Source organism: Odocoileus virginianus, chromosome 10 (assembly GCF_023699985.2).
Source record: "Odocoileus virginianus isolate 20LAN1187 ecotype Illinois chromosome 10, Ovbor_1.2, whole genome shotgun sequence".
In the NCBI taxonomy this organism is placed as follows: domain Eukaryota; kingdom Metazoa; phylum Chordata; class Mammalia; order Artiodactyla; family Cervidae; genus Odocoileus; species Odocoileus virginianus.
The window spans coordinates 103,509-126,798 of NC_069683.1; the positions used below are offsets into that span (position 1 = coordinate 103,509).

General features: G+C 38.9%; 1 protein-coding gene and 1 pseudogene across 1 annotated transcript; both read left to right on the top strand.

Moving 5' to 3' along the window:
• The first annotated feature begins 557 nt into the window (after positions 1-557).
• Positions 558-1,493, top strand: LOC139036967 (olfactory receptor 4D10-like). The gene has a single exon (XM_070472814.1). The coding sequence runs from the start codon at positions 558-560 to the stop codon at positions 1,491-1,493; it is 936 nt and encodes a 311-aa protein (XP_070328915.1).
• A 2,901-nt stretch (positions 1,494-4,394) lies between these two features.
• On the top strand, positions 4,395-7,926 carry LOC110123543 (hyaluronan mediated motility receptor pseudogene; annotated as a pseudogene).
• The last annotated feature ends 15,364 nt before the right edge of the window (positions 7,927-23,290 follow it).

Here is a 23,290-nt window from a genome sequence, read left to right on the forward strand (position 1 = left end):
CCCACCGTATAGCACAGGAATTGAGTTACCTGGCACCCTAGACGGGAGCTGCGTCTAGGGGAGAACGGACACATGTGTACACATGGGTAAGTGCCTTTGCTGTCCACTGGAACTACCACAACGTTGCTAATTGGCTATATGCCAACATAAAATAAAAAGTTTTTTAAAAAATAAAGAAAGACATGACACAAATAAAAAAGAGAACATCTAATGAAAAATTAATTGGCAGGAAATTAAAAATGATAACAATATTTTTAAACAAAAGCATATTAAATAAAATTGGATGTAAATTAAAAGTCCCTACTTAACACAAGTGCTTTTTGTTTTCAAAAATAGTTTTATGGGAAAACAATTAACTGAATGATTTCTCATTTGATAATTTGATTGAATGACCAAACAGATTGCAATCTTAAAAATTTGGATAATTCAACACATTGCAAACACTGCAGCAACCTGAGGAATACCTGAATTGCATTCATAGAAGAAAAAATAAATAAATAGCTGAGCACTACCATATGAAGTAGACTTCAGAATACAGACAGAAAGAGGATGAGTCCATGGAGCTGGGAAATGGCACCACGGTGAAAGAATTTATTTTCCTCGGCCTGACCCAGAATCGAGAACTGAGCCTGGTCTTATTTCTCCTCCTGCTTTTGGTGTACGTCACCACTCTGCTGGGAAACCTCCTCATCATGGTCACGGTGACCTGGGACACCCGCCTTCACACCCCCATGTACTTTTTGCTCCGCAATTTATCTGTTGCCGACATCTGCTTTTCCTCCATCACAGCCCCCAAGGTCCTAGCGGACCTTCTGGCCCAGAGAAAGGCCATCTCCTTCAGTGGCTGCTTCACCCAGATGTTTTTCTTCCATCTTATTGGAGGAGTGGATGTAGCTTCTTTGTCGGTGATGGCCTTTGACCGCTACGTGGCCATCACTCGGCCCCTGCACTACGTGACTGTCATGAGTAGAGGCCGGTGCATTGGGTTGATCGCGGCCTCCTGGGCGGGGGGCTTCGTCCACTCCATCGTGCAGATCTCCCTCCTCCTCCCCCTCCCCTTCTGCGGACCCAACGTCCTGGACACTTTCTACTGCGACGTCCCCCAGGTCCTCACACTCGCCTGCACTGACATCTTCATCCTTGAGCTCCTGATGATTTCCAACAGTGGCCTGCTCACCACCCTGTGGTTTGTCTTCCTCCTTACATCGTACATGGTCCTATTATTACTAATAAGGTCGCACTCCGGGGAGGGCGGGGGGAAAGCCGTCTCCACCTGCACCGCCCACATCACGGTGGTCACCCTCCACTTTGTGCCCTGCATCTACGTCTACGCCCGGCCCTTCTCCGCCCTCCCCACCGATAAGGCCGTCTCTGTGACCTTCACTGTCATCTCCCCTCTGCTGAACCCCCTGATCTACACCCTGAGGAACCAGGAGATGAAGGCGGCCATGCGGAGGCTGAGGGGAAGATTCATGCTGTTTGAAAAGGAATAGTCTCCTTACAGGCAGAGGACCAAGATGCAAGTATGCAATTGAAATATTTTTTTAAATATTAGCTGTCATATATTGAGGCTCAACCGTACATAGACAATTCACTATACCAGGGTGGCACAGATACAAAGGATCAGTGACCCAGCACATCAGTATGGAACAGGAGCATCAGCAGGAATTTAGACACACAGAAGAACAGAGTCCTTGAGATGCAGCTGACAGCAAGCCAGGCGCAAACGAGAGCAGTAATGGAAGGGGGGCTCCGGACCGTGGACAGCACTGCAAAGTCCAGGCCGGGAGAAGGCCACAGGGACCCTTGTCTCAACACAGCAGGGGCCCAGCAGCTGGGCCCAGCTCAACAATCGTTACCCTAAAACTGTTTACTAATCCCTGGGTCAGGAAGATCCCCTGGAGAAGGAAATGGCAAGCTGCTCCAGTATTATTGCCTGGGAAATCTCATGGACAGAGGAGCCTGGCGGGCTGCAGTCCAGTGGGTCCCTAAAGGGTAGGATATGACTTAGTGACTAAGCAACAACAGGTACCAAACACTGTAAATCTTCTCTATCATTTCTGTTTTCTCAGCCACTTTGGGCCTTCTTTTTAGTCAGTTCATCTGTTAAACACACCAGCAGAGCCCTCCACAATCATTCGGTATATGTAAAGAGTCTTCGTTTTTAAGGATTTCCATTGCTTTTCACTCCTCATGACTTTGTCAGGCTTGGATGGGACCTGGGTCTTACACCGTTTGATTTTGTAAAGTCTCCGTATGTAACTACAGCCATGGCAAGCATCTGCAACTACCTGCCCTGCTGTTCACATCACTTTCTCAGGCATAAACTAGTTCAACTGGTTGACAAAAGAAAAAGCCATACCAATCCAACAAGTACTTTTATTTTTCCCTATGTGTCCTTCTTCATCATTCCCCTTACCACTGTGTATTTTATTTGTTTCTTTCTAATATTCTTATTGAGATACAGTTGATTTACAATGCTCTGTTAGTATCTGCTGTACAGAAAAGTGAGTCAGTTCACATATACATGTATATTCTGTTTTGTAGACGCTGCACCTATATACGTCATTACAGCACATTGAATAGTCTCCTGTACTTTTCAGTAGAGTTCTTATTAGTTATCTATTCTCTATATATATTAGTTATCTATTCCATATATATAGATATTCTATACATATCTATATTCTATAGACAGAATATATCTATTCTACATATAGCATATGTCAATTCCAGTCTTCCAAATTTTCCCTCCCCACAAGTTTGCTTTCTACATCTGTAGCTCAACTTCTATTTTGTAAATACACTGATTTGTACCATTTCTTTTGATTCCACATACAAGCAATAGATGGGGAACATCTATTGCCACATCTGGGGCAACAATGGCAGACTTTATTTTGTGGGGCTCCAAAATCGCTGCAGATGGTGGCTGCAGCTATGAAATTAAAAGACACTTGCTCCTTGAAAGGAAAGCTGTGACCAATCTAGGCAGCATATTAAAAAGCAGAGACATTACTTTGTCAATAAAGGTCTGTCTAGTCAAGGCTATGGTTTTTCCAGTAGTCATGTATGGATGTGAGAGCGGGACCATAAAGAAAGCTGAGTGCCAAAGAATTGATGCTTTCAAACTGTGGTGTTGGAGAAGACTCTTGAGAGTCCCTTGGACTGCAAGGAAATCCAACCAGTCCATCCTAAAGGAAATCAGTCCTGAATATTCATTGGAAGGACTGATGCTGAAGCTGAAACTCCAATACTTTGGCCACCTGATATGAAGAGTTGACTCACTGGAAAAGACCCTGATGCTGGGAGGGATTGGGGGCAGGAGGAGAAGGGGACAACAGGATGAGATGGTGGAATGGCATCACCAACTCAATGGAGGTGAGTTTGCGTAAACTCTGGGAGTTGGTGATGGACAGGGAAGCCTGGCGTGTTGCAATCCATGGGGTCACAAAGAGTCAGACACGACTGAGTGAACTGAACTGAACTGACAAGCAATATTTGTCTTTCTCTGACTTTCTCAGTGTGGCAATCTCTAGATCCATTCAGGTCGCTGTAAATGGCATAATTTCATTGTTTAATGGCTGAGTAACATTCCATTGTATATATGTACATATTGTTTATCCATTCATCTACCGGCGAATTTTCAGGTTGCTTCCTTGCCCTGGCTATTGTAAAGAGAGCTGCAATGAACCTTGGGGTACATGTCAAAAGTCAAAGCCTAAGTATTAGTCCCTCAGTTGTGTCTGACTGTTTGTGTTCCCATGGACTGTAGCCCACCAAGATCCTCTGTCCACGGGATTTCCCTGGTAAGAATACTGGAGTGGGTTGCCATTTCCTTCTCCGGGGGGTCTTCCCAACCCAGGGATCAAGCCAAGGTCCCCTGCACTGTAGGCAGATTCTTTACTGCCTAAACCACCAGGGAAGCCACCAGGGGTACATATATGCTTTCCAATTGTGATTTTCTCCAGATTTATGCCCAGAAGTGGGACTGCTGGATCATATGGTAGCTCTACTTTTAGTGTTTAAAGAAATCTCCATACTGTTCTTCATAGTGGTTGTACCAATTTACATTCACACCAACAGTTTAGGAGGGCTCCCTTTTTGCCACATCCTCTCCAGCATTTATTGTTTGTAGACTTTTTGATGATGACCATTCTAACCAGTGTGAGGAAATACCTCGTTGTACTTCTGATTTGCACTTCTCTAGTAATTCATGATGTCAAGTATCTTTTCACGTGCCTGGAAATGAGAACATTCTCTCACACCATACACACAAAAAATAATCTCAAAATGGATTAAAGACCTAAATGTAAGGCTGGATACTGTAAAACTCTTAGAGGAAAACATAAGCAGAACACTCTAGAGTGAGACAAAGCCCAGCAAGGTTTTTTTGATCCATGTGTGAGAGTAAGGAAAATAAAAACAAAAATACACTAAAGGAACCAACCCACTGCGTATTTCAAACTTCGGATTAGTAGATCTAATGCTCCTTTATAGCCTCAGGGTCTGGAATAGTGCCTGACCCATAAGAAGCTGTAAGTAAGTGTTTCAAACATGTGGAAAGGGATGAATGAATGAATGTATGTAAGAAGTTGATAAATTCTACCTAATTGTGGCCTTTAAGTATTTAAGATTGGCTTTACTTCTTGAACAGAAACTCCTTTCTGAAAGTCAAAGGAGAAGGAAATGATTGAATCAGAGTATACTATGCTCTTACACTGCAGGCTTTATACAGGGCCACCTCCGTTTATTTGAATTTCCTGGGACCAGATAGGCTTTGTAATGTTTAGGTTCTTAGATTTTAGAAAGATAATACAATGCATATATTGTAGGTTACACCACTTCTCCCATGTCACACCAAGTGAATCGCTGCTACACGTCGTGAAATGAGACACAGAGATGGACTTTCAACTGTTTTGTATAGCAACTACACTTATCACATTTTAATTGAAAATGTCATTGACTGTAAAACGCACTTGCCAGTCGTAACAGCTAGGTAGTGAAAAGAAGCACAGCCATATTACATCTGTTCATGATTGCTGCTGCTATTCAGGCGCTCTGTCGTGTCCGACTCTCTGCGACCTCATGGACTGCAGCACGCCAGGCTCCCCGGTCCTGGCACTGTTACATCTTAATTTCAGGGACATTTAAATGTGGAGGAAGGAAAGATTCATCTTAGAACTTAAGAAACTCAGTAGTTAAAGATACAAGATGGTCAATCCCTGTCACACACACACACACACACACACACTCTTTTCCCAAAGAGAGACAGATAAAAAGCAAACAGGTTTTTATTTTGTCAATCCTATGTTTTAGGAGCACATAAAACTGCCATCAATTCACTAGTACAAGACAGACTTTCTAACCGAATTCTTTTTATTGTTTTAGACTATAATTTTTTAATTAATTCATTTATTTTAATTGAAGGTTAATTACTTTACAATATTGCGGTGGTTTTTGCCATACATTGACATGAATCAGCCACAGGTGTACATGTGTCCCCCTGTCCCAAACCGCCCCCCTCACCTGCTTCCCCATACCATCCCTCTATAATACATTACTTATATGCATTATGTTTGTTTATTATTTATATTTGTATCTTGGTATTAAAAGAAATTTTGAGGGAATTCTCAGTGGTTTAGACTCCATGCTTTCACTACACAGGCCTGGGTTCAATCCCTGGTCAGGGAGCTAAGACCCCACAAATTGTGCCTGTGTTCCAGTGGGGGGGGGGGGAATTTTTTTCTTGAAACTTCAATTTTTCCTTACTTTAGGAAAGACACTGCTACTATGGTTTCTCATTTGTGAAGTAAGGAAAATAGTCCTCTTACCTTATGGGCACCTGACAAGGTACATCAAAGGAAAGTTCTTTTTATTCCCCAAAGACCCAGTCACATTCAGGAGTGCACGTCTTGATGGGACACATAAACAAATATACACTAGGGACTTGTAGCCTACTAAGGAAGAGAAGTAAAGACTCAAAGCATTGAAATGTAGTTTCAAAAATTTACAGGATGAAAAAAGAATTACAGGATAGAAGAAGTCATATAATTTCTATTGGAAATAAAGGCTATAAAAATTGACTAAAGCAAAGAAGAAGAAAAAAATTTAACGAATCAATAGTTGTGGATGCATTGAGCAAATGGCCAAAGATAAACCCTCTGAAAAAATGCTAGGGCCAAATTGTTTTGTGGGTTATTTCTAATAAATATGTGCTTCCCTGGTGGCTCAGTGATAAAAAAGAAAATCTTCCTACAATGCAGGAGACCCAAGTTTGATCCCTGGATCAGGAAGATCCCGTGGAAGAGTCCAATAAATATACAAGGAGCCAATGATTTCCAAGTTTTCTATAAATTTTAGAACACTTATCAACACATCCTATAAAGACAGCATAACCCTATTGAAAAACTAGATAATAGCACCTAATAGATCTAATAACATCACATATCTCATATAGGTACACATATCAATCACATCTTTAGAGATAAATGTAAAATTCTTATAAAACATTATTAAATTGCATAGCAATACGTTACATAGCAACAACAAGATCAGGTGGAATTTGTTCCAGAAATCAAAGAGAAATAGTAATATAATTCACTGCAATAACAGATTAAAAGAAGACACAATGCAACTATCTCAGTGACAGCAGAAAATATTCACTATAATTCAATCCATATCCCAGGAAAACAAAACTCACCTAAGAAACCAGGAACTGAAAACCAAGAACATGAAGAGCTACAACAAAAAGTACTGCAAATGGACTCACTTCTGCAACAAGAGAAGGAATTGTCTTCTGGGCTTCAGCAGAAGCTATGTTCTTTTCAAGAAGAAATGATTAAAGAGAGAGCTCTCTTTGAGGAAGAATTAGAGCAAGCCCTGGATGAGCTGGATAAATTACAGCAAAAGGAGGAACCAGCTGAAAACCTGCTTAAGCAACTGGAAGAGGAAGCAGAATCTAGAGCTGCAGAACTAAAACGCCTCGAAGAAAAGCTGAAAGGGAAAGAAGCCGAACTGGAGGAAAGCAATGCTGCTCATACTCAGGCCACCCTGCTTTTGCAAGAAAAACATAACAGTACAGTGCAGAACCTGGAAGATGTTACTGCTCAATTTGAAAGCTATAAAACATCAACAGCAAGTGAGCTAGAAGATCTTAAGGTGCAGAATGAGTCACTTAAGGAAAAACTGGCCAAGGCTGAGCAAAGTGCAGAGGATGCCCGAGATCAGATATTGGCAACTGAGAACTCAAATCAAGAATATGCAAGGATGCTTCTAGATCTGCAGACCAAATCAGCACTTAAAGAAGCAGAAATTAAAGAAATTACAGTTTCTTCTCTTAAAAGAATAACTGATTTGCAGAACCAACTCAAGCAACAAAGCAAAGACTTTAAGAAACAACTGGAAGAGGAAGAAGCAAGAAAAACTGCTGGAAAAGAAAATTCAATAGCAGAATTAACTGAGGAAATGAATAAGTGGCATCTCCTCTATGAGAATTATATAATAAAACAAAGCCTTTTCAGCTACAACTGGATGCATTTGAAGCAGAGAAACAGGCTTTGTTGAAAGAACATGGTGCGGCTCAGAAACAACTAAATAATCTAAGAGATTCATATGCTAAATTATTGGGTCCTCAAAATCTAAAGCAAAAAATCAAGCATGTTGTGAAATTGAAAGATGAAAATAGCAATCTCAAATCGGAGGTGTTAAAACTCCGTGCTCAGCTTACTAAAAGAAAACAAATTGAAGCAAAACTTCAGGAGGAACTGAATAAAGTTCTAGGTATCAAACACTTTGATGCTTCAAAGGCTTTTCTTCATGAAAGTAAAGAAAATTTTGTTCCCAAAACTCCATTAAAAGAAGGCAATACAAACTGCTCCTGAGCTCGTAGTGGAGTTTCGAGAATCATGCAAATAAACATCTGAAAAACCTGTTGAAGACTATTTTTTCTTACTATGTTTTTTATTATTATTATTGCTTACTATTGTGTTTATAATATTTGTTAATCTCTTATTTAATACTAACTTTCTGTCCTTACATAAGTGATAGGAAGTTTAACTGTTTTTACCAGTGTTCTCTGACACTCTAGTTACTCTTGTCAGTACTTCCTCCTTGATGCTCACCCTTATTACCTCATTCTAAATGTTCTGATGCTTTCCAGCCCTGCTCACTCATCCCATCAAATCAATAGTCTTTTAAAAATCATTCTCATACTATCATTTCCGTATTCTGAAACCTTAGGGTTTTTTTAGTTTGATGCTGAAGACCTTTTCTAGTCTGAACCTCTTACGCTAGGCTAAAACACCTTGGCTTCTTCTTGCCTCTACTTTAATTCTCCTAATAATGTTCATTCTGTCCCACCCATCATCTGTTTATCCAGGTCAAATACGAAATAGAGGCAAGCTTTTTTCCGTAGTTATCTCTTACCAAAGCCACTGAGCTGGTTAATCATTTGCAGATCTCTAGACCCCATCCCAGACCTCTTAAATTACAATCTGTGGTTTGGTCTAGAAATCTGCTTTTTTTTTTTTTTCTTTCATAAACAGCAGTTAGTCCTTAGAAACTCTGCTTGTAACCTCTTTTTTGCCCCACCACACACCAAGTGTGGGATCTTAGTTCCTGATCGGGGATCGAACCCATGCTCCCTGCTTTGGGAACACGGAGTCACAACCACAGGACTGCTGGGGAGGTCCCTGCTCGTAACCTCCTTAGAGAACTTGTCTAGCTGCTTGACATCTGCCTGATTGCTGGGTGTTTGATTAATATTTATGTATCATGAAATAAAATTACATGTCACTGACCCAATTATACAACTTCTATTATATGAAATCACATTAATTCTTCTATTTAAGACGTATTCTTTTTTCCATTTATTTTTATTAGTTGGAAGCTAATTACTTTACAACATTGCAGTGGTTTTTGTCATACATTGAAATGAATTAGCCATGGATTTACATGTATTCCCCATCCCGGTCCCCCCCCTCCCACCTCCCTCTCCACCCCATCCCTCTGGGTCTTCCCAGTGCACCAGGCCCGAGCACTTGTCTCATGCATCCAACCTGGGCTGGTAATCTGTTTCACCCTAGATAATATACATGTTTCAACACTGTTCTCTTGAAACATCCCACCCTAGCCTTCTCCCACAGAGTCCACAAGTCTGTTCTATACATCTGAGTCTCTTTTTCTGTTACCATCTTTCTAAATTCCATATATATGTGTTAGTATACTGTAATGGTATTTATCTTTCTGGCTTACTTCGCTCTGTATAATGGGCTCCAGTTTCACCCATCTCATTAGAACTGATTCAAATGAATTCTTTTTAATGGCTGAGTAATATTCCATGGTGTATATGTACCATAGCTTCCTCATCCATTCGTCTGCTGATGGGCATCTAGGTTGCTTCCATGTCCTGGCTATTATAAACAGTGCTGCGATGAACATTGGGGTGCATGTGTCTCTTTCAGATCTGGTTTCCTCAGTGTGTAAGCCCAGAAGTGGGATTGCTGGGTCATATGGCAGTTCTATTTCCAGCTTTTTAAGAAATCTCCACACTGTTTTCCATAGTGGCTGTACTAATTTGCATTCCCACCAACAGTGTAAGAGGGTTCCCTTTTCTCCACACCCTCTCCAGCATTTATTGCTTGTAGACTTTTGGATAGCAGCCATCCTGACTGGCGTGTAATGGTACCTCATTGTGGTTTTGATTTGCATTTCTCTGATAATGAGTGATGTTGGGCATCTTTTCATGTGTTTGTTAGCCATCTGTATGTCTTCCTTGGAGAAATGTCTGTTTAGTTCTTTGGCCCATTTTTTGATTGGGTCATTTATTTTTCTGGAATTGAGCTTCAGGAGTTGCTTGTATATTTTTGAGATTAATCCTTTGTCTGTTGCTTCATTTGCTATTATTTTCTCCCAATCTGAGGGCTGTCTTTTCACCTTGCTTATAGTTTCCTTTGTTGTGCAAAAGCTTTTAAGTTTCATTAGGTCCCATTTGTTTATTTTTGCTTTTGTTTCTAAAATTCTGGGATGTGGGTCATAGAGGATCCTGCTGTGATTTATGTCGGAGAGTGTTTTGCCTACGTTCTCCTCTAGGAGTTTTATAGTTTCTGGTAAGACGCATTTATTGTCTCTGCCCTCCTCTCCCTATATTGTCTCCAAAATCACTAATGGTATTAATAGTATACTACTTAGAAAGTGGTCATTCTCCACCTAAAATACCTGATCTACACAGTTGGTATATTACAAGCCAACTTTTTGTCATGTTTCTCCATTGATGGACCAACAGAGACTATTTTAATCAGGATAACTTGTCTTAATTATTTAATTAGATCTTAATATATAGTTAAGTTCAAAGGAAATGTAGAAATTAGAAAAACTATCTAATAAAATGGAATCATTCAAGAAAAAAAAAAAGAGAAACCAGGAACTGAGGAAAACAATGACCACCTCAATAAAGATTATCAACAAGAACTATATAGCAAACAGTGTACTTAATGATTAAACATTAAAAGTGTTTATTACTGTCCATAGATAATAATGTCCACTATCACCACTAATATTAATTATCATACTTCAATTCATTAATGCAAGAACAACGAGAAGGTGTACACCAGTGGGAAAGTTGGAGAAACAAAAGCCACTATTCTCAGACAGTGAGACGACACGCCCAAAATGCTGTAACATATCCACTGATACAGCATTGGAATCAATAAATGATTTCAGCTGAGTGACAACATGCGAAATCAAATTCTACATATCATTGTTTTCCTATGCACCACCAATATCCGTGGCAAAAATGTAATAAGAGCTGTTTTAGGCAAAATGAAAGACCACATGGCTTGAAATAAAGTCCTGATTTAAACATGAACAGATGCATACACCTTACTTCTTGCAAACATCCACTTAAGTGCATATCAGAATTCACAAAAGAGAAGGGAAAGGCTCAGGACCAAAAATAAATGTAAAGCAGAAAACCAGCAAATTGAATACTCCTCCATCAGTGAAAGGGCAAACTGGATAAAAATCAGCCCACCAGCAAAGATCACAATGAAACCTGTGTGCCTCAACCTGAGCTTTGAGTGAGAAAAAAGTCATCTCTTCTGAGACCTCAAAACCCTGACATGAATCTGGGATTCCATTTTGCACTGCCTAGATGAAATAGGAGACTACAAAAAGGAAAAATGAACTGAGAGTAATGCGGGGATAATAATGTCTTATGATACCTGGAAGAAATAAGTAATTACATTCCCTGAAGGAAATCACACTGAAGTTGAGTCTTCCAAGATCTCAACACAAATAACTGAGCATAAATTCATAATTCAAAATTTAAAATGCATGCACAAGCCATTATTAGCAAGAATCAACAGAAACAACCAAAGCACAACAGATTTTCAAGGACTTTGAATCCTGGGCTAATAAGATACAGATTATAAAGTGGGTTTTTCCCTGGTGGATCACTGGATAAGACTCTGAGTTCCCACTGCAGGGGGTCCAGGTTCAATCCCGAGTCAGGAAATTAAGCTCCCACATGCCACAGCAAGGCCTGTGGGTCACAACTAAAGAGCCCATATGCTGGGACTAGAGGGGCCCATGCAACACAGTGAAGACCCTAGGAAGCGAAAAAGTAAATAATAATTTTCTTAAAAAGAATGTAATGTAAACAAGAAGCTACAAAACAGATTTTTAAATGATCAAGAAAAAGCAAAACCAGTACATTTGTAAAAAGAATGAAACAAATTCTAGATATGACAGTTATCAGTTTCAGTTCAGTCACTCAGTTGTGTCTGACTCTTTGTGACTCCATGGACCGCAGCACGCCAGGCCTCCCTGCCCATCACCAACTCCCAGAGTTTACTCAAACTCATGTCCACTGAGTCAGTGATGCCATCCAACCATCTCATCCTCTGTCATCCCCTTCTCCTCCCGCATTCAATCTTTCCAACTATCAGGGTCTTTTCCAATGACTCAGTTCTTCACATCAGGTGGCCAAAGTATTGGAGTTTCAGCTTCAATATCAGTCCTTCCAATGAACATTCAGGACTGATTTCCTTTAGGATGGATGGGTTGGATCTCCTTGCAATCCAAGGGATTCTCAAGAGTCTTCTCCAACACCACAGTTCAAAAGCATCAATTCTTTGGCACTCAGCTTTCTTTAGACTCCAACTCTCACATCCATACATGACTGCTGGAAAAACCATTGCCTTAACTAGACAGACCTTTGTTGGCAAAGTAATGTCTCTGCTTTTTAATATGCTGTCTAGGTTGGTCATGTTGATTTTATTAGATTTGTTCATTTCTTTTCTAAGTCTCTTAACCATTCTTCTTGAGTATTCTATCTCTTTGTTTGTATGTGACCCATGGGAATGAAAAAATAATATGAAGGAGGAAGGGTTGATATTTTACTGGATATAATGGGGAAATTTCCACAACTCATGAAAACTATAAGTTCTCAGATTCATAATATGTCATCCTAGAAAAGAAAGTGAAAGTGTTAGTTGCTCAGTGGTGCCCAACTCTGCAATCCTACCAGGTTCCTCTGTCCATGGAATTGTCCAGGCAAGAATACTGGAGCAGGTTGCCATGTCCTGCTCCAGGGGATCTTCCTGACCCAGGGATCAAACAGTCTCCCATATTGCAGGCAGGTTCTTTACCATCTGAACCATCTTATGTCATCCTATAAGACATCAGAAATAGATCACATATAGTCATATTGTGGCAAAACTATAAACCACCAAAAAGATGTCCTTTTCATCATAGGGGACTGGAATGCAAAAGTAGGAAGTCAAGGGATCCCTGGAGTAACAGCCAATATGGCCTTGGAGTACAAAATGAAACAGGGCAAAGGCTAACAGAATTTTGCCAAGAGAACACAATGGTCATAGCAAACACCCTCTTCCAACAACACAAGAGAAAACTACACATGGATATCACCAGATTGTCAATAGCAAAATCAGATTGATTATATTCTTTCAGTCAAACACGGAGAAACACTATACAGCAAAAACAAGACCAGGAGCTGACTGTGGCTCAGATCATGAACTCCTTATTGCCAAATTGAAGAAAGTAGGGAAAACCACTAGATCATTCATGTATGACCTAAGTCAAATCCCTTACAACTATACAGTCAAAGTGACAAATATATTCAAGTGATTAGATCTGATAGACAGAGTGCCTGAAGAACTATGGACAGAGGTTCGTGACATTGTACAGGAGGCAGTGATCAAGACCATCTGCAAGAAAAAGAAATGCAAAAAGGAAAAATGGTTGTCTCAGGAGGCCTTACAAATAGCTGAGAAAAGAACAGAAGCTAAAGACAAAGGTATTCATATGTTCAAGCTAGATTTAGAAAAGGCAGAGGAACCAGAGAACAAATTGCCAGCATCCACTGGATCATCAAAAAAGTGAGAGAGTTCCAGAAAAACATCTCTGCTTTATTGACTATGCCAAAGCCTTTGACTGTAATAAACTGTGGAAAATTCTGAAAGAGATGGTACTACCACACCACCTGACCTGCCTCTTGAGAAACCTGTATGCAGGTCAGGAAGCAACAGTTAGAACTGGACGTGGAGCAACAGACTGGTTCCAAATAGGAAAAGGAGTACATCAAGGCTGTATATTGTCACCCTGCTTATTTAACTTATATACAAAGTACATCATGAGAAATGCTGGACTGGATGAAGCATAAGCTGGAGTCACAATTGCCTGAAAAAATATCAATAACCTCAGATATGCAGATGACACCACACTTATAGCAGAAAGTGAAGAAGAACTAAAGAGTCTGTTGATGAAAGTGAAAGAGGAGAGTGAAAAAGCAGGCTTAAAATTCAGAATTCAGTAAACTAAGACCATGGCATCTGGTCCCATCATTCCATGGCAAACAGATGGGGAAACAGTGGAACAGTGACAGACTTTACTTTTTTGGGCTCCAAAATCACTGCAGATGGTGACTGCAGCCATGAAATTAAAAGATGCTTACTCCTTGGAAGAAAAGTGATGACTAACCTCGACAGAATATTAAAAGGCAGAAAGATTATGATGTCAACAAAAAAAAATAATAAAAAAAATAAATAAAAAGCAGAAACATTACTTTGCCAACAAGTGCCCGTCTTGTCAAAGCTGTGGTTTTTCCAGTGATCATGTATGGAGGTGAGAGTTGGACTATAAAGAGAGCTGAGCACCAAAGAATTGATGCTTTTGAACTGTGGTGTTGGAGAAGACTCTTGAGTCCCTTGGACTGCAAGGAGATCCAACCAGTCCATCCTAAAGCCAATATTCATTGGAAGAACTGATGTTGAAGCTGAAACTCCAATACTTTGGCCACCTGATGTGAAGAACTGACTCATTGGAAAAGACTCTGATGCTCAGAAAGATTGAAGGCGGGAGGAGAAGGGGATGACAGAGGATGAGATGGTTGAATGGCATCACTGACTCAGTGGACATGAGTTTGAGTAAACTCTGGGAGTTGGTGATGGGCAGGGAAGTCTGGCGTGCTGCAGTCCATGGGGTCTCAAAGAGTCGGACACAACTGAGCGGCTGAACAGAACTGAACTGAACTGATACACTAATGACAAACTATCAGAAGATACATTAAGAAAACAATACTGTTACAATCATATCAAAAGACTAAAATACTTAGGAAAAAATTTAAGGAGGTGAAAGTTCTGTTCACTGGAAACTATATAATATGAAGGAAATTGAAGGAAATACAAAATAAATGGGAAGATAGTCCATGATCATGGGTTGTAAGAATTAATATTACAGAATTTCCGTTCAACTCAGACAGCTACAGATTTCATGCAATTCCCATCAAAATTCCAAAAATAATGAAATAGTAAAACAATCTTTAAATTTGTGTGCTACCACAAAAGACCCTACAGAACCAAAGTATCCTGAGCGAAGACAAAGCTAGAGGCATCACACTCGCTACTTCAAACTATACTGCAGAGCTATAGTCATCAAAACAGCACAGTAATAGCACGTAAACAAGCATGGAGACCAATGGACAGAAACAAGAGCCCAGCAATAAAACCACACAATTACAACCGATCAGTTTATGAGGAAAAAGCCAAGAATACAGGATAGTAAAAGGATATTCCCTTCACTGTTGTCTGGAAAACTGGATAACCACTTACAAAATAATGAAATTGGACCCATATCATACACCAATCACAAACATTCACATAAATGGATCAACTATTTAAGCATAAGACCTGAAGTCATGAAACATCTAGAAGAAAAACATCAGGAGAAAGCTCCTTGACTTTGGTCTCCGCAATGTTGTTTTGGATCTGACACTAAAAACAGAAAAAAGCTACATCACACTAAAAAAACTTCTGCACCAAGACATAATCAACAAATGAAAGTACAACTTACAGAAAGGAAGAAGATATTTGTAAGTCATAAACAGATGAGCTAATATCCAATATGTATAAGAACTCATACAACTCAATAGCAGAAAAAAAATTTCAACTTAAAAAAAAGCAGAGGAAATGAATAGATATTTTTCCAAAAGGGCATACAAATGGTCAATGGGTACCTGAAAAGGTGAGCAATATCACTAAGCATCAGAGAAACGCAAATCAAAATGACAATGAGATAGCACTCAACATCTATTAGAATGACTATAACTAAAAAGACAAAATAAAGAATGGCTATAACCAAAAAGACAAAAGATAACAAGTGTCAGCAAGGATGTGGAGTACACTCTTAGTGGAAATACAAATCAGTACTGCCACTACAGAAAACAAAATAGAGGTTGTTCAAGAAATTAAAAGTAGAACTACAAATGATCTAGCAATTCCTCCTCTGCATATATATCCAAAGGAAATGAAATCAGGATCTAGAGAAGGTATCAGAAATCCCATGGTCATGGTAGCATTCTTCATAACATCCAAGATATGCAAACAAAGTGTCCATCAATGGATGAACAGATAAAGATGTGGATAAATACATAAATATCATCAGCCATAAAAAAGAAGGAAACCCTGCCATTTGCAACAACATGGGTGGACTTTGTGAAATAAGTCCTAATGAAATAAATAAGTTGGACAGAGAAAGACAAGTACTGCACAATCTTATTTATATGTGGAATCTGAAGATCTGAATTTAAGCAGAGTTGGTGGCTGGATGCTGGGGTTGAAAGAAATGGAGAGATGTTGATCAAAGGGTATAGATTTTCAGTTAAAATATATATAAGATTGGGGGTCTAATACCCAGTGTGGTGATGCTAGTTCACAATACTGTATTATATACTTCAAAGTTTCTAAGAGAGTACATCTTAAATGATCTCACCTCAAAAAAGAATTTGTATATATGAGAGATGGAAGTTCTATTTAATACTACTAGGACAACCATTTTGCAGTATTAAAATGTATGAATCAACACAGTGTATATACCTTTAACACACACAATGAATGTGCCCATTATATCTCAATAACAGTGGGAGAAAATGCCCATCTCAAACACAAAACCTGTATCATACAGTTTCTCTTTTTGTAGACTAGTTTAATATACTGAAGCAAAACTGAAAGCAGGTATCATCATTCTGGAAACAAAGCACATTCTAATGAGATAAAACCATCCAATAAATTGAAGTAATCCTACATAATTACTCTAATTCTGTGGACAGCGTTACTAACATATTACTCTAGCTGTATGAAAATTGAGAGATTCCAAGTGAGTAGAGTGTTGGAAAACAAGAAAATTATGTGTTCCCCAAACACCATCTAAGTCATGTTTCTCTACCTGAAGACTCACGAGATTATAACTATCCTGTGTATACTCAGAAACTGGACTAATGATTTGAGGTCATTTTCTTTTTCTAGTTTTTGGCAACATAATTAAAACTCGCTTGTCTGTGGTGTCCTCTGAAGCTTGCATGCCAGCATAATTGGACCTTTAAAGTCTCTTGGGAACAGTAACTGCCGTGTGTTAACAAAGCTCTGACTGAGCTGTGGCCAAGGCACAGATTTCATCTACTGCCTCTAAATAATCTGGACACCAATTAAAATGTGTTCATCTGTATGTGAGTATGTTTCTGTGTGTGTGTGTGTGTGTGTGTGTTGGTGACTTTTTAATTACTCCCATTGAAAATTCATCACCAACAGCACACTCAGGCACTTGACTTCCCTTCTTTGTCCAATAATATTACCTTTTCAAGTCTTATATGAGATCAGAGGCTGAGGAATTTGTGCATAAGTCACAGTGAAAGAGCCTTGCAGATGTGACTCTTTGAAACTGCCCCTTGTCTCCTGAAGGGGGAGAAAAGACACTAAGATGTTTAGTCCTCCAAAGGGCTTCATATTCAGAAACAAAATTTTCAAGAATTAATATCACCAGCATTTTTTTTCTGCACTTACCCAATGGCATACAATTCACACTTAGAGTTTCAGGATCAAAGAAATTAGGTAAAGACGTTCAACTTCTAGTTAAGGTTAAGGTCATGCATAGTGAAATTGAAACATCGTTATCAATTTTGTATTAACAGCTGGGCTTTAATATTTCTTAATTATATTAAATGTTTCAAAGACAAGATGGTCTTTTAAGTGACAGAGACAACAAAGTGGGTGTTAACCATTGGGAAGAAATACGTTGTGTAAACAGGAAAGAAGAAATGTGGTTCATTTAGTGTGATTTTCAGAGCCCCTTACTGCCAGACAGACTATACCAAACACTTTTGTTATACAAAATTAGACTACATATATGAATATAGTATATATATTTATGATTGAAGGTTTTTAAAAAAGACATTGATAATTATTTATTGCTTCTTTCCATCCTATTTCCATGTCTTCTTTCCTTTCAACCATAGATTCATAATAGATTCCATATGAAAACCAAGAATAACATTAATACTTACCAATGGATAGTGGTAATATTACATATTTTTAATACTTCTCCCCATAGAGTAAGCTTTAAAAAAAATAGTACCTTTTGTTACTGCTGAAAATCATGATATCTCTTATCATATGTCCATTCCACACAATTCTACATCTTCTCTTCTCATAACACATTTCACATTTCATCATGCATTACATTCATCAGTTGACACAAATCATTCATTTTATTAGGGTGTAAACACTTTGACAATGCGGCCCAATTAATCTACATGCATTTGAAGACTGCAGTAAATTGTCATTTGTTGAATATAAGGAGGAGCAAGTAATAATTATAAAATCTCCTAAGATTAGTTAACAGCAGCTTATGTAAAAATGGGCATCATTCTGATGGTACAAATGTCTCTCCCTACTGTATGAACCCTCCACTCTTATCTTTCATCCACAAAGGGAAAGAGGCAGAGGAGAGCCTGACTGATACAGTCTGGACCACCTTTCAGAAGGGGCCACTATCTTTAATGTCTCCACCAGACTCAAGCAAGGGTCACATCAGTATACAAGAAGAATACGTCCTTGAGATTTACTGTGCAAGACTGGCCACAGTTAACAATACTGTATCGTGCATTTATAATTTTTGTTAAGACAGTAGCTCTCATGTTTATGTTTTTTATTGCAATAAAAGAATTATGATACTCTATGAGATTTGGATCTACACATTGTTTCAAGCTGCTTTCCAATAGCAAATTTTAAATATTTTTAAGAATTGTAAATTATGTCATTAGTGTAAGTAATCACAGTGACAAGTTACCTGCACAAGGTAACAGGCTGTAATTTTAAGAAATTCTACATCAAGCAGCTAAGAGAAAGGAAACTGACTCATGTACAGCCACATTGTAATCAGAAACAAATGATATCTTTCCCTCAGCAGATCAACAGAACATTTGCAAAAAGATTACTAAACTTGTAGACTATCACTCCACAGTGCCTGGAGCTGTGTTACTTATCTTTTCATACAAAGATACAGTTTGAATACAAATATGCTTCAGACATCTCCTAACATCAATACATTTGTGTAAAGCCAACTTAGAGAATGAATTTAGGATTGCTGGGAGGGATGGCGGGAGAGATAGTTAGGGAGTTTAGGACTGACATGTATACTCTGCTATATATAAAGTGGATAACCAACAAAGTCCTACTGTATAGCACAGGAGACTCTGCTCAGTGTTACTGGGCAGCCACCCGGCTGTCAGATGGGAGAGGAGTTTAAGGGAGAATGGTTACATGTATATTTATGGCTGAGTCCCTTTGCTGTCCACCTGAAATAATCACATTGTTAATTGGGCTAAACTCCAATATAAAATAAAATGTTTTTTAAAAATAAAGAAAAGCATTATGCAAATGAAAAAAGAACATCTAATGAAAAAATATTGGTGTGAAATTTTAAAAAATAATAATATTTTAAAACCAAAATAAATAAAATTTTCTGTAAATATAAATGTCACTCAGTTCAGTCACTCAGTCATGTCCAACTCTGCAGCTACATGGACAGCAGCACGCAAGGCCTCCCTGTCCATCACCAACTCCCAGAGCTTGCTCAAAGTCATATCCATCGAGTCAGTAACGCCATCCAACCATCTCATCCTCTGTCATCCCCTTCTCCTCCTGCCTTCAATCTTTCCCAGCATCAGAGTCTTTACAGGTGAGTCAGTTCTTTGCATCAGGTGGCCAAAGTATTGGGGTTTCAGCTTCAACATCAGTTCTTCCAATGAATATCCAGGACTGATTGGCTTTAGGATGGACTGGTTGGATCTCCTTGCAGTCCAAGGGATTCTCAAGAGTCTTCTCCAACACCACAGTTCAAAACCATCAATTCTTTGGTGCTCTGCTTTCTTTATAGTCCAACTCTCACATCCATACATGACCACTGGAAAAACCATAGCCTTAACTAGATGGACCTTTGTTGGCAAAGTAATGTCTCTGCTTTTTAATATGCTATCTAGGTAGGTCATAACTTTCCTTCCAAGGAGTAAGTGTCTTTTAATTTCATGGCTGCAATCACCATCTACAGTTATTTTGGAGCTCAAAAAAATAAAGTTTGTCACTGTTTCCATTGTTTCCCCATCTATTTGCCATGAAGTGATGGAATCAGATGCGCAATCTTAGTTTTCCGAATGTTGAGTTTTAAGCCAACTTTTTCACTCTCCTCTTTCACCTTCATCAAGAGGCTCTTTAGTTCTTCTTCTCTTTCTGCCATAAGGGTGGTATCATCTCCATATCTGAGGTTATTGATATTTCTCCCAGCAATCTTTATTCCAGCTTGTGCTTCTTCCAGCCCAGCGTTTCTCATGATATACTCTGCATATAAGTTAAATAAGCAGGGTGACAATATACAGCCTCGACATACTCCTTTTCCTATTTGGAACCAGTCTGTTGTCCCATGTCCAGTTCTAACTGTTGCTTCCTGACCTGCGTACAGGTTTCTCAAGAGCCAGGTCAGGTGGTATGGTATTCCCATCTTTTTTCATAATTTTCCACAGTTTATTGTGATCCACACAAAGTCTTTGGCATAGTCAATAAAGCAGAAATAGATGTTTTTCTGGAACTCTCTTGCTTTTTTGATGATCCAGCAGATATTGGCAATTTGATGTCTCATTCCTCTGCCTTTTCTAAAACCAGCTTGAACATCTGGAAGTTCACGGTTCACGTATTGCTGAAGCCTGGCTTGGAGAATTTTGAGCATTACTTTACTAGCGTGTGAGATGAGTGCAACTGTGCGGTAGTTTGAGCATTCTTTGGCATTGCCTTTCTTTGGGATTTGAATGAAAACTGACCTTTTCCAGTCCTGTGGCCACTGCTGAGATTTCCAAATTTGCTGGCATATTCAGTACAGCACGTTCCCAGCATCATCTTTCAGGATTTGAAACAGCTCAACTGGAATTCCATCACTTCCACTAGCTTTGTTCCTAGTGATGCTTTCTAAGGCCCACTTGACTTCACATTCCAGGATGTCAGGCTCTAGGTGAGTGATCACACCATCGTGATTATCTGGGTCATGAAGATCTTTTTTGTACAGTTCTTCTGTGTATTTGGCCACCTCTTCTTAATATCTCCTGCATCTGTTAGGTCCATACCATTCCTGTCCTTTATTGAGTCCATCTTTGCATAAAATATTCCATTGGTATCTCTAATTTTCTTGAAGAGATCTCTAGTCTTTCCCATTCTATTGTTTTCCTCTATTTCTTTGCATTGATCACTGAGGAAGTCTTTCTTATCTCTCCTTGCCATTCTTTGGAACTCTGCATTCAAATGGGAATATCTTTCCTTTTCTCCTTTGCTTTTTGCTTCTCTTCTTTTCACAGCTATTGTAAGCCCTCCTCCGACAGCCATTTTGCTTTTTTGCTTTCTTTTCCATGGGGATGGTCTTGATTACTGTCTCCTGTACAATGTCACGAACCTCCATCCATAGGTCATCGGGCACTCTGTCTATCAGATCTAGTCCCTTAAGTCTGTTTCTAATTTCCACTGTATAGTCATAAGGAATTTGATTTAGGTCATACCTCAATGGTTTAGTGGTTTTCCATACTTTCTTCAATTTAAGTCTGAATTTGGCAATAAGGAGTTCATGATCTGAGCCACAGTCAGCTCCTGGTCTTGCTTTTGCTGACTGTATAGAGCTTCTCCATCTTTGGCTGCAAAGAGTATAATCAATCTGATTTCGGTTTTGACCATCTAGTGATGTCCATGTGTAGAGTCTTCTCTTCTCTTGTTGGTGTTTGCTATGACCAGTGCGTTCTCTTGGCAGAGCTCTATTAGCCTTTGCCCTGCTTCATTCTGCACTCCGAGCCCAAATTTTCCTGTTACTCCAGGTGTTTCTTGAATTCCTATTTTTGCATTCCAGTCCCCTATAATGAAAAGGACATCTTTTTTGGATGTTAGTTCTAAAAGGTCTTGTAGGTCTTCATAGAACCATTCAACTTCAGCTTCTTCAGTGTTAGTGGTTCCCTATAATTTGAATATAGGGATATTGCGTTTGATATTGTCACAGAGGTCTCTGAGCCTATCCTCAGTTCTCATTCTTTTTACTTTATTCTGCTCTTCAGAAGTTATTTCCACCATTTTATCTTCCAGCTCACTGATTCATTCCTCTGTTTCAGATATTCTGCTATTGATTCTTTCTAGAGTATTTTAATTTCAATAATTGTGTTGTTTGTCTCTGTATGTTCTTTAATTCTTCTCAGTGTTTGTTAATTGAGTCTTGCATTTTCTCCATTTTGTTTTCAAGGTTCTTGATCATCTTTTCTATCATTGTTCTGAATTCTTTTTCAGGTAGTTTGCCTATTTCCTCTTCATTTATTCGGACTTCTATGTTTCTGGTTCGTTCCTTCATTTGTGTAGCATTTCTCTGCCCTTTCTTTTTTTTTTTTTTTAACTTATTGTGTTTGAGGTCTCCTTTTCCCAGGCTTAAAGGTTGAATTCTTTCTTCCTTTTGGTTTCTGCCCTCCTAAGGTTGGTCCAGTGGTTTGTGTAAACTTTGTATATGGTGAGATTTGTGCTGAGTTTTTTTTTATTTGTTTATTTTTCCTCTGATGGGCAAGGCTGAGTGAGGTGGTCCTCCTGTCGGCTGATGACTGGGTTTGTATTTCTTTTGTTTGTTGTTTAGATGAGGCGTCCTGCACAGGGTGCTGCTGGTGGTTGGGCGATCTTGTACTCAAGTGGTTTCCTCTGTGTGAGTCTCACTGTCTGATGCTCCCTGGGGTGAGTTCTCTGAGTCTAGGGTCTTGGAGTCAGTGTTCCCACTTCAAAGGCTCAGGGCTTGATCTCTGGTCAGGAACAAAGATTCCACAAGTAGTTTGTTATGGCATTAAGTGAGATTAAAAGAAATAACAAATACCAAAAACGAGAAACCAAAGATGAACCCCAGACAAATGGCAGTTACAAAATCAAGCAAATAACAATTAAAATAATGGAATATACACATATACATATACACTCATAAGCAAAATCAAAACAGTTCAACAGAAACAAAGTACGGTAGATTGACCTGGCACACAAAGGAAATCAAAAATTATATTTACCAGTTAAGAACAAAACTAACTAAAGCACAAACTGGAAAACAAAAAGCAAGGTTCAAAGTGGGGAATAAAGCAATGAAAGCAAAGCTAACAAATATACTGAAAGGGAACGAAGTAAAGAAAGAATATATATGCAAATTTAAATAAAGGTAAATGAAGAAGATTTATATACATTAAAGATTAACTGCAAGGGGAAAATAAGAATATGAAAGGCAAACAGAGGAATAAATGTAGAAAAAATATAGTAGGTTTTAAAAAATTAAAAAAGGGAAAAGAAAAAAGAAGAAAGAATAAAAGGAACACTCCATAGAACTGCAAAACCCAAAGTAGAGGCAGAGGTTGTTTACTTTTTACAACAGTAAAAAGTGTGACTGAATATACACACATATA

Bases quoted from the DNA above. Each gene is read 5' to 3' on its own strand.
- LOC139036967 (XM_070472814.1), top strand. From the start codon at position 558: ATGGAGCTGGGAAATGGCACCACGGTGAAAGAATTTATTTTCCTCGGC.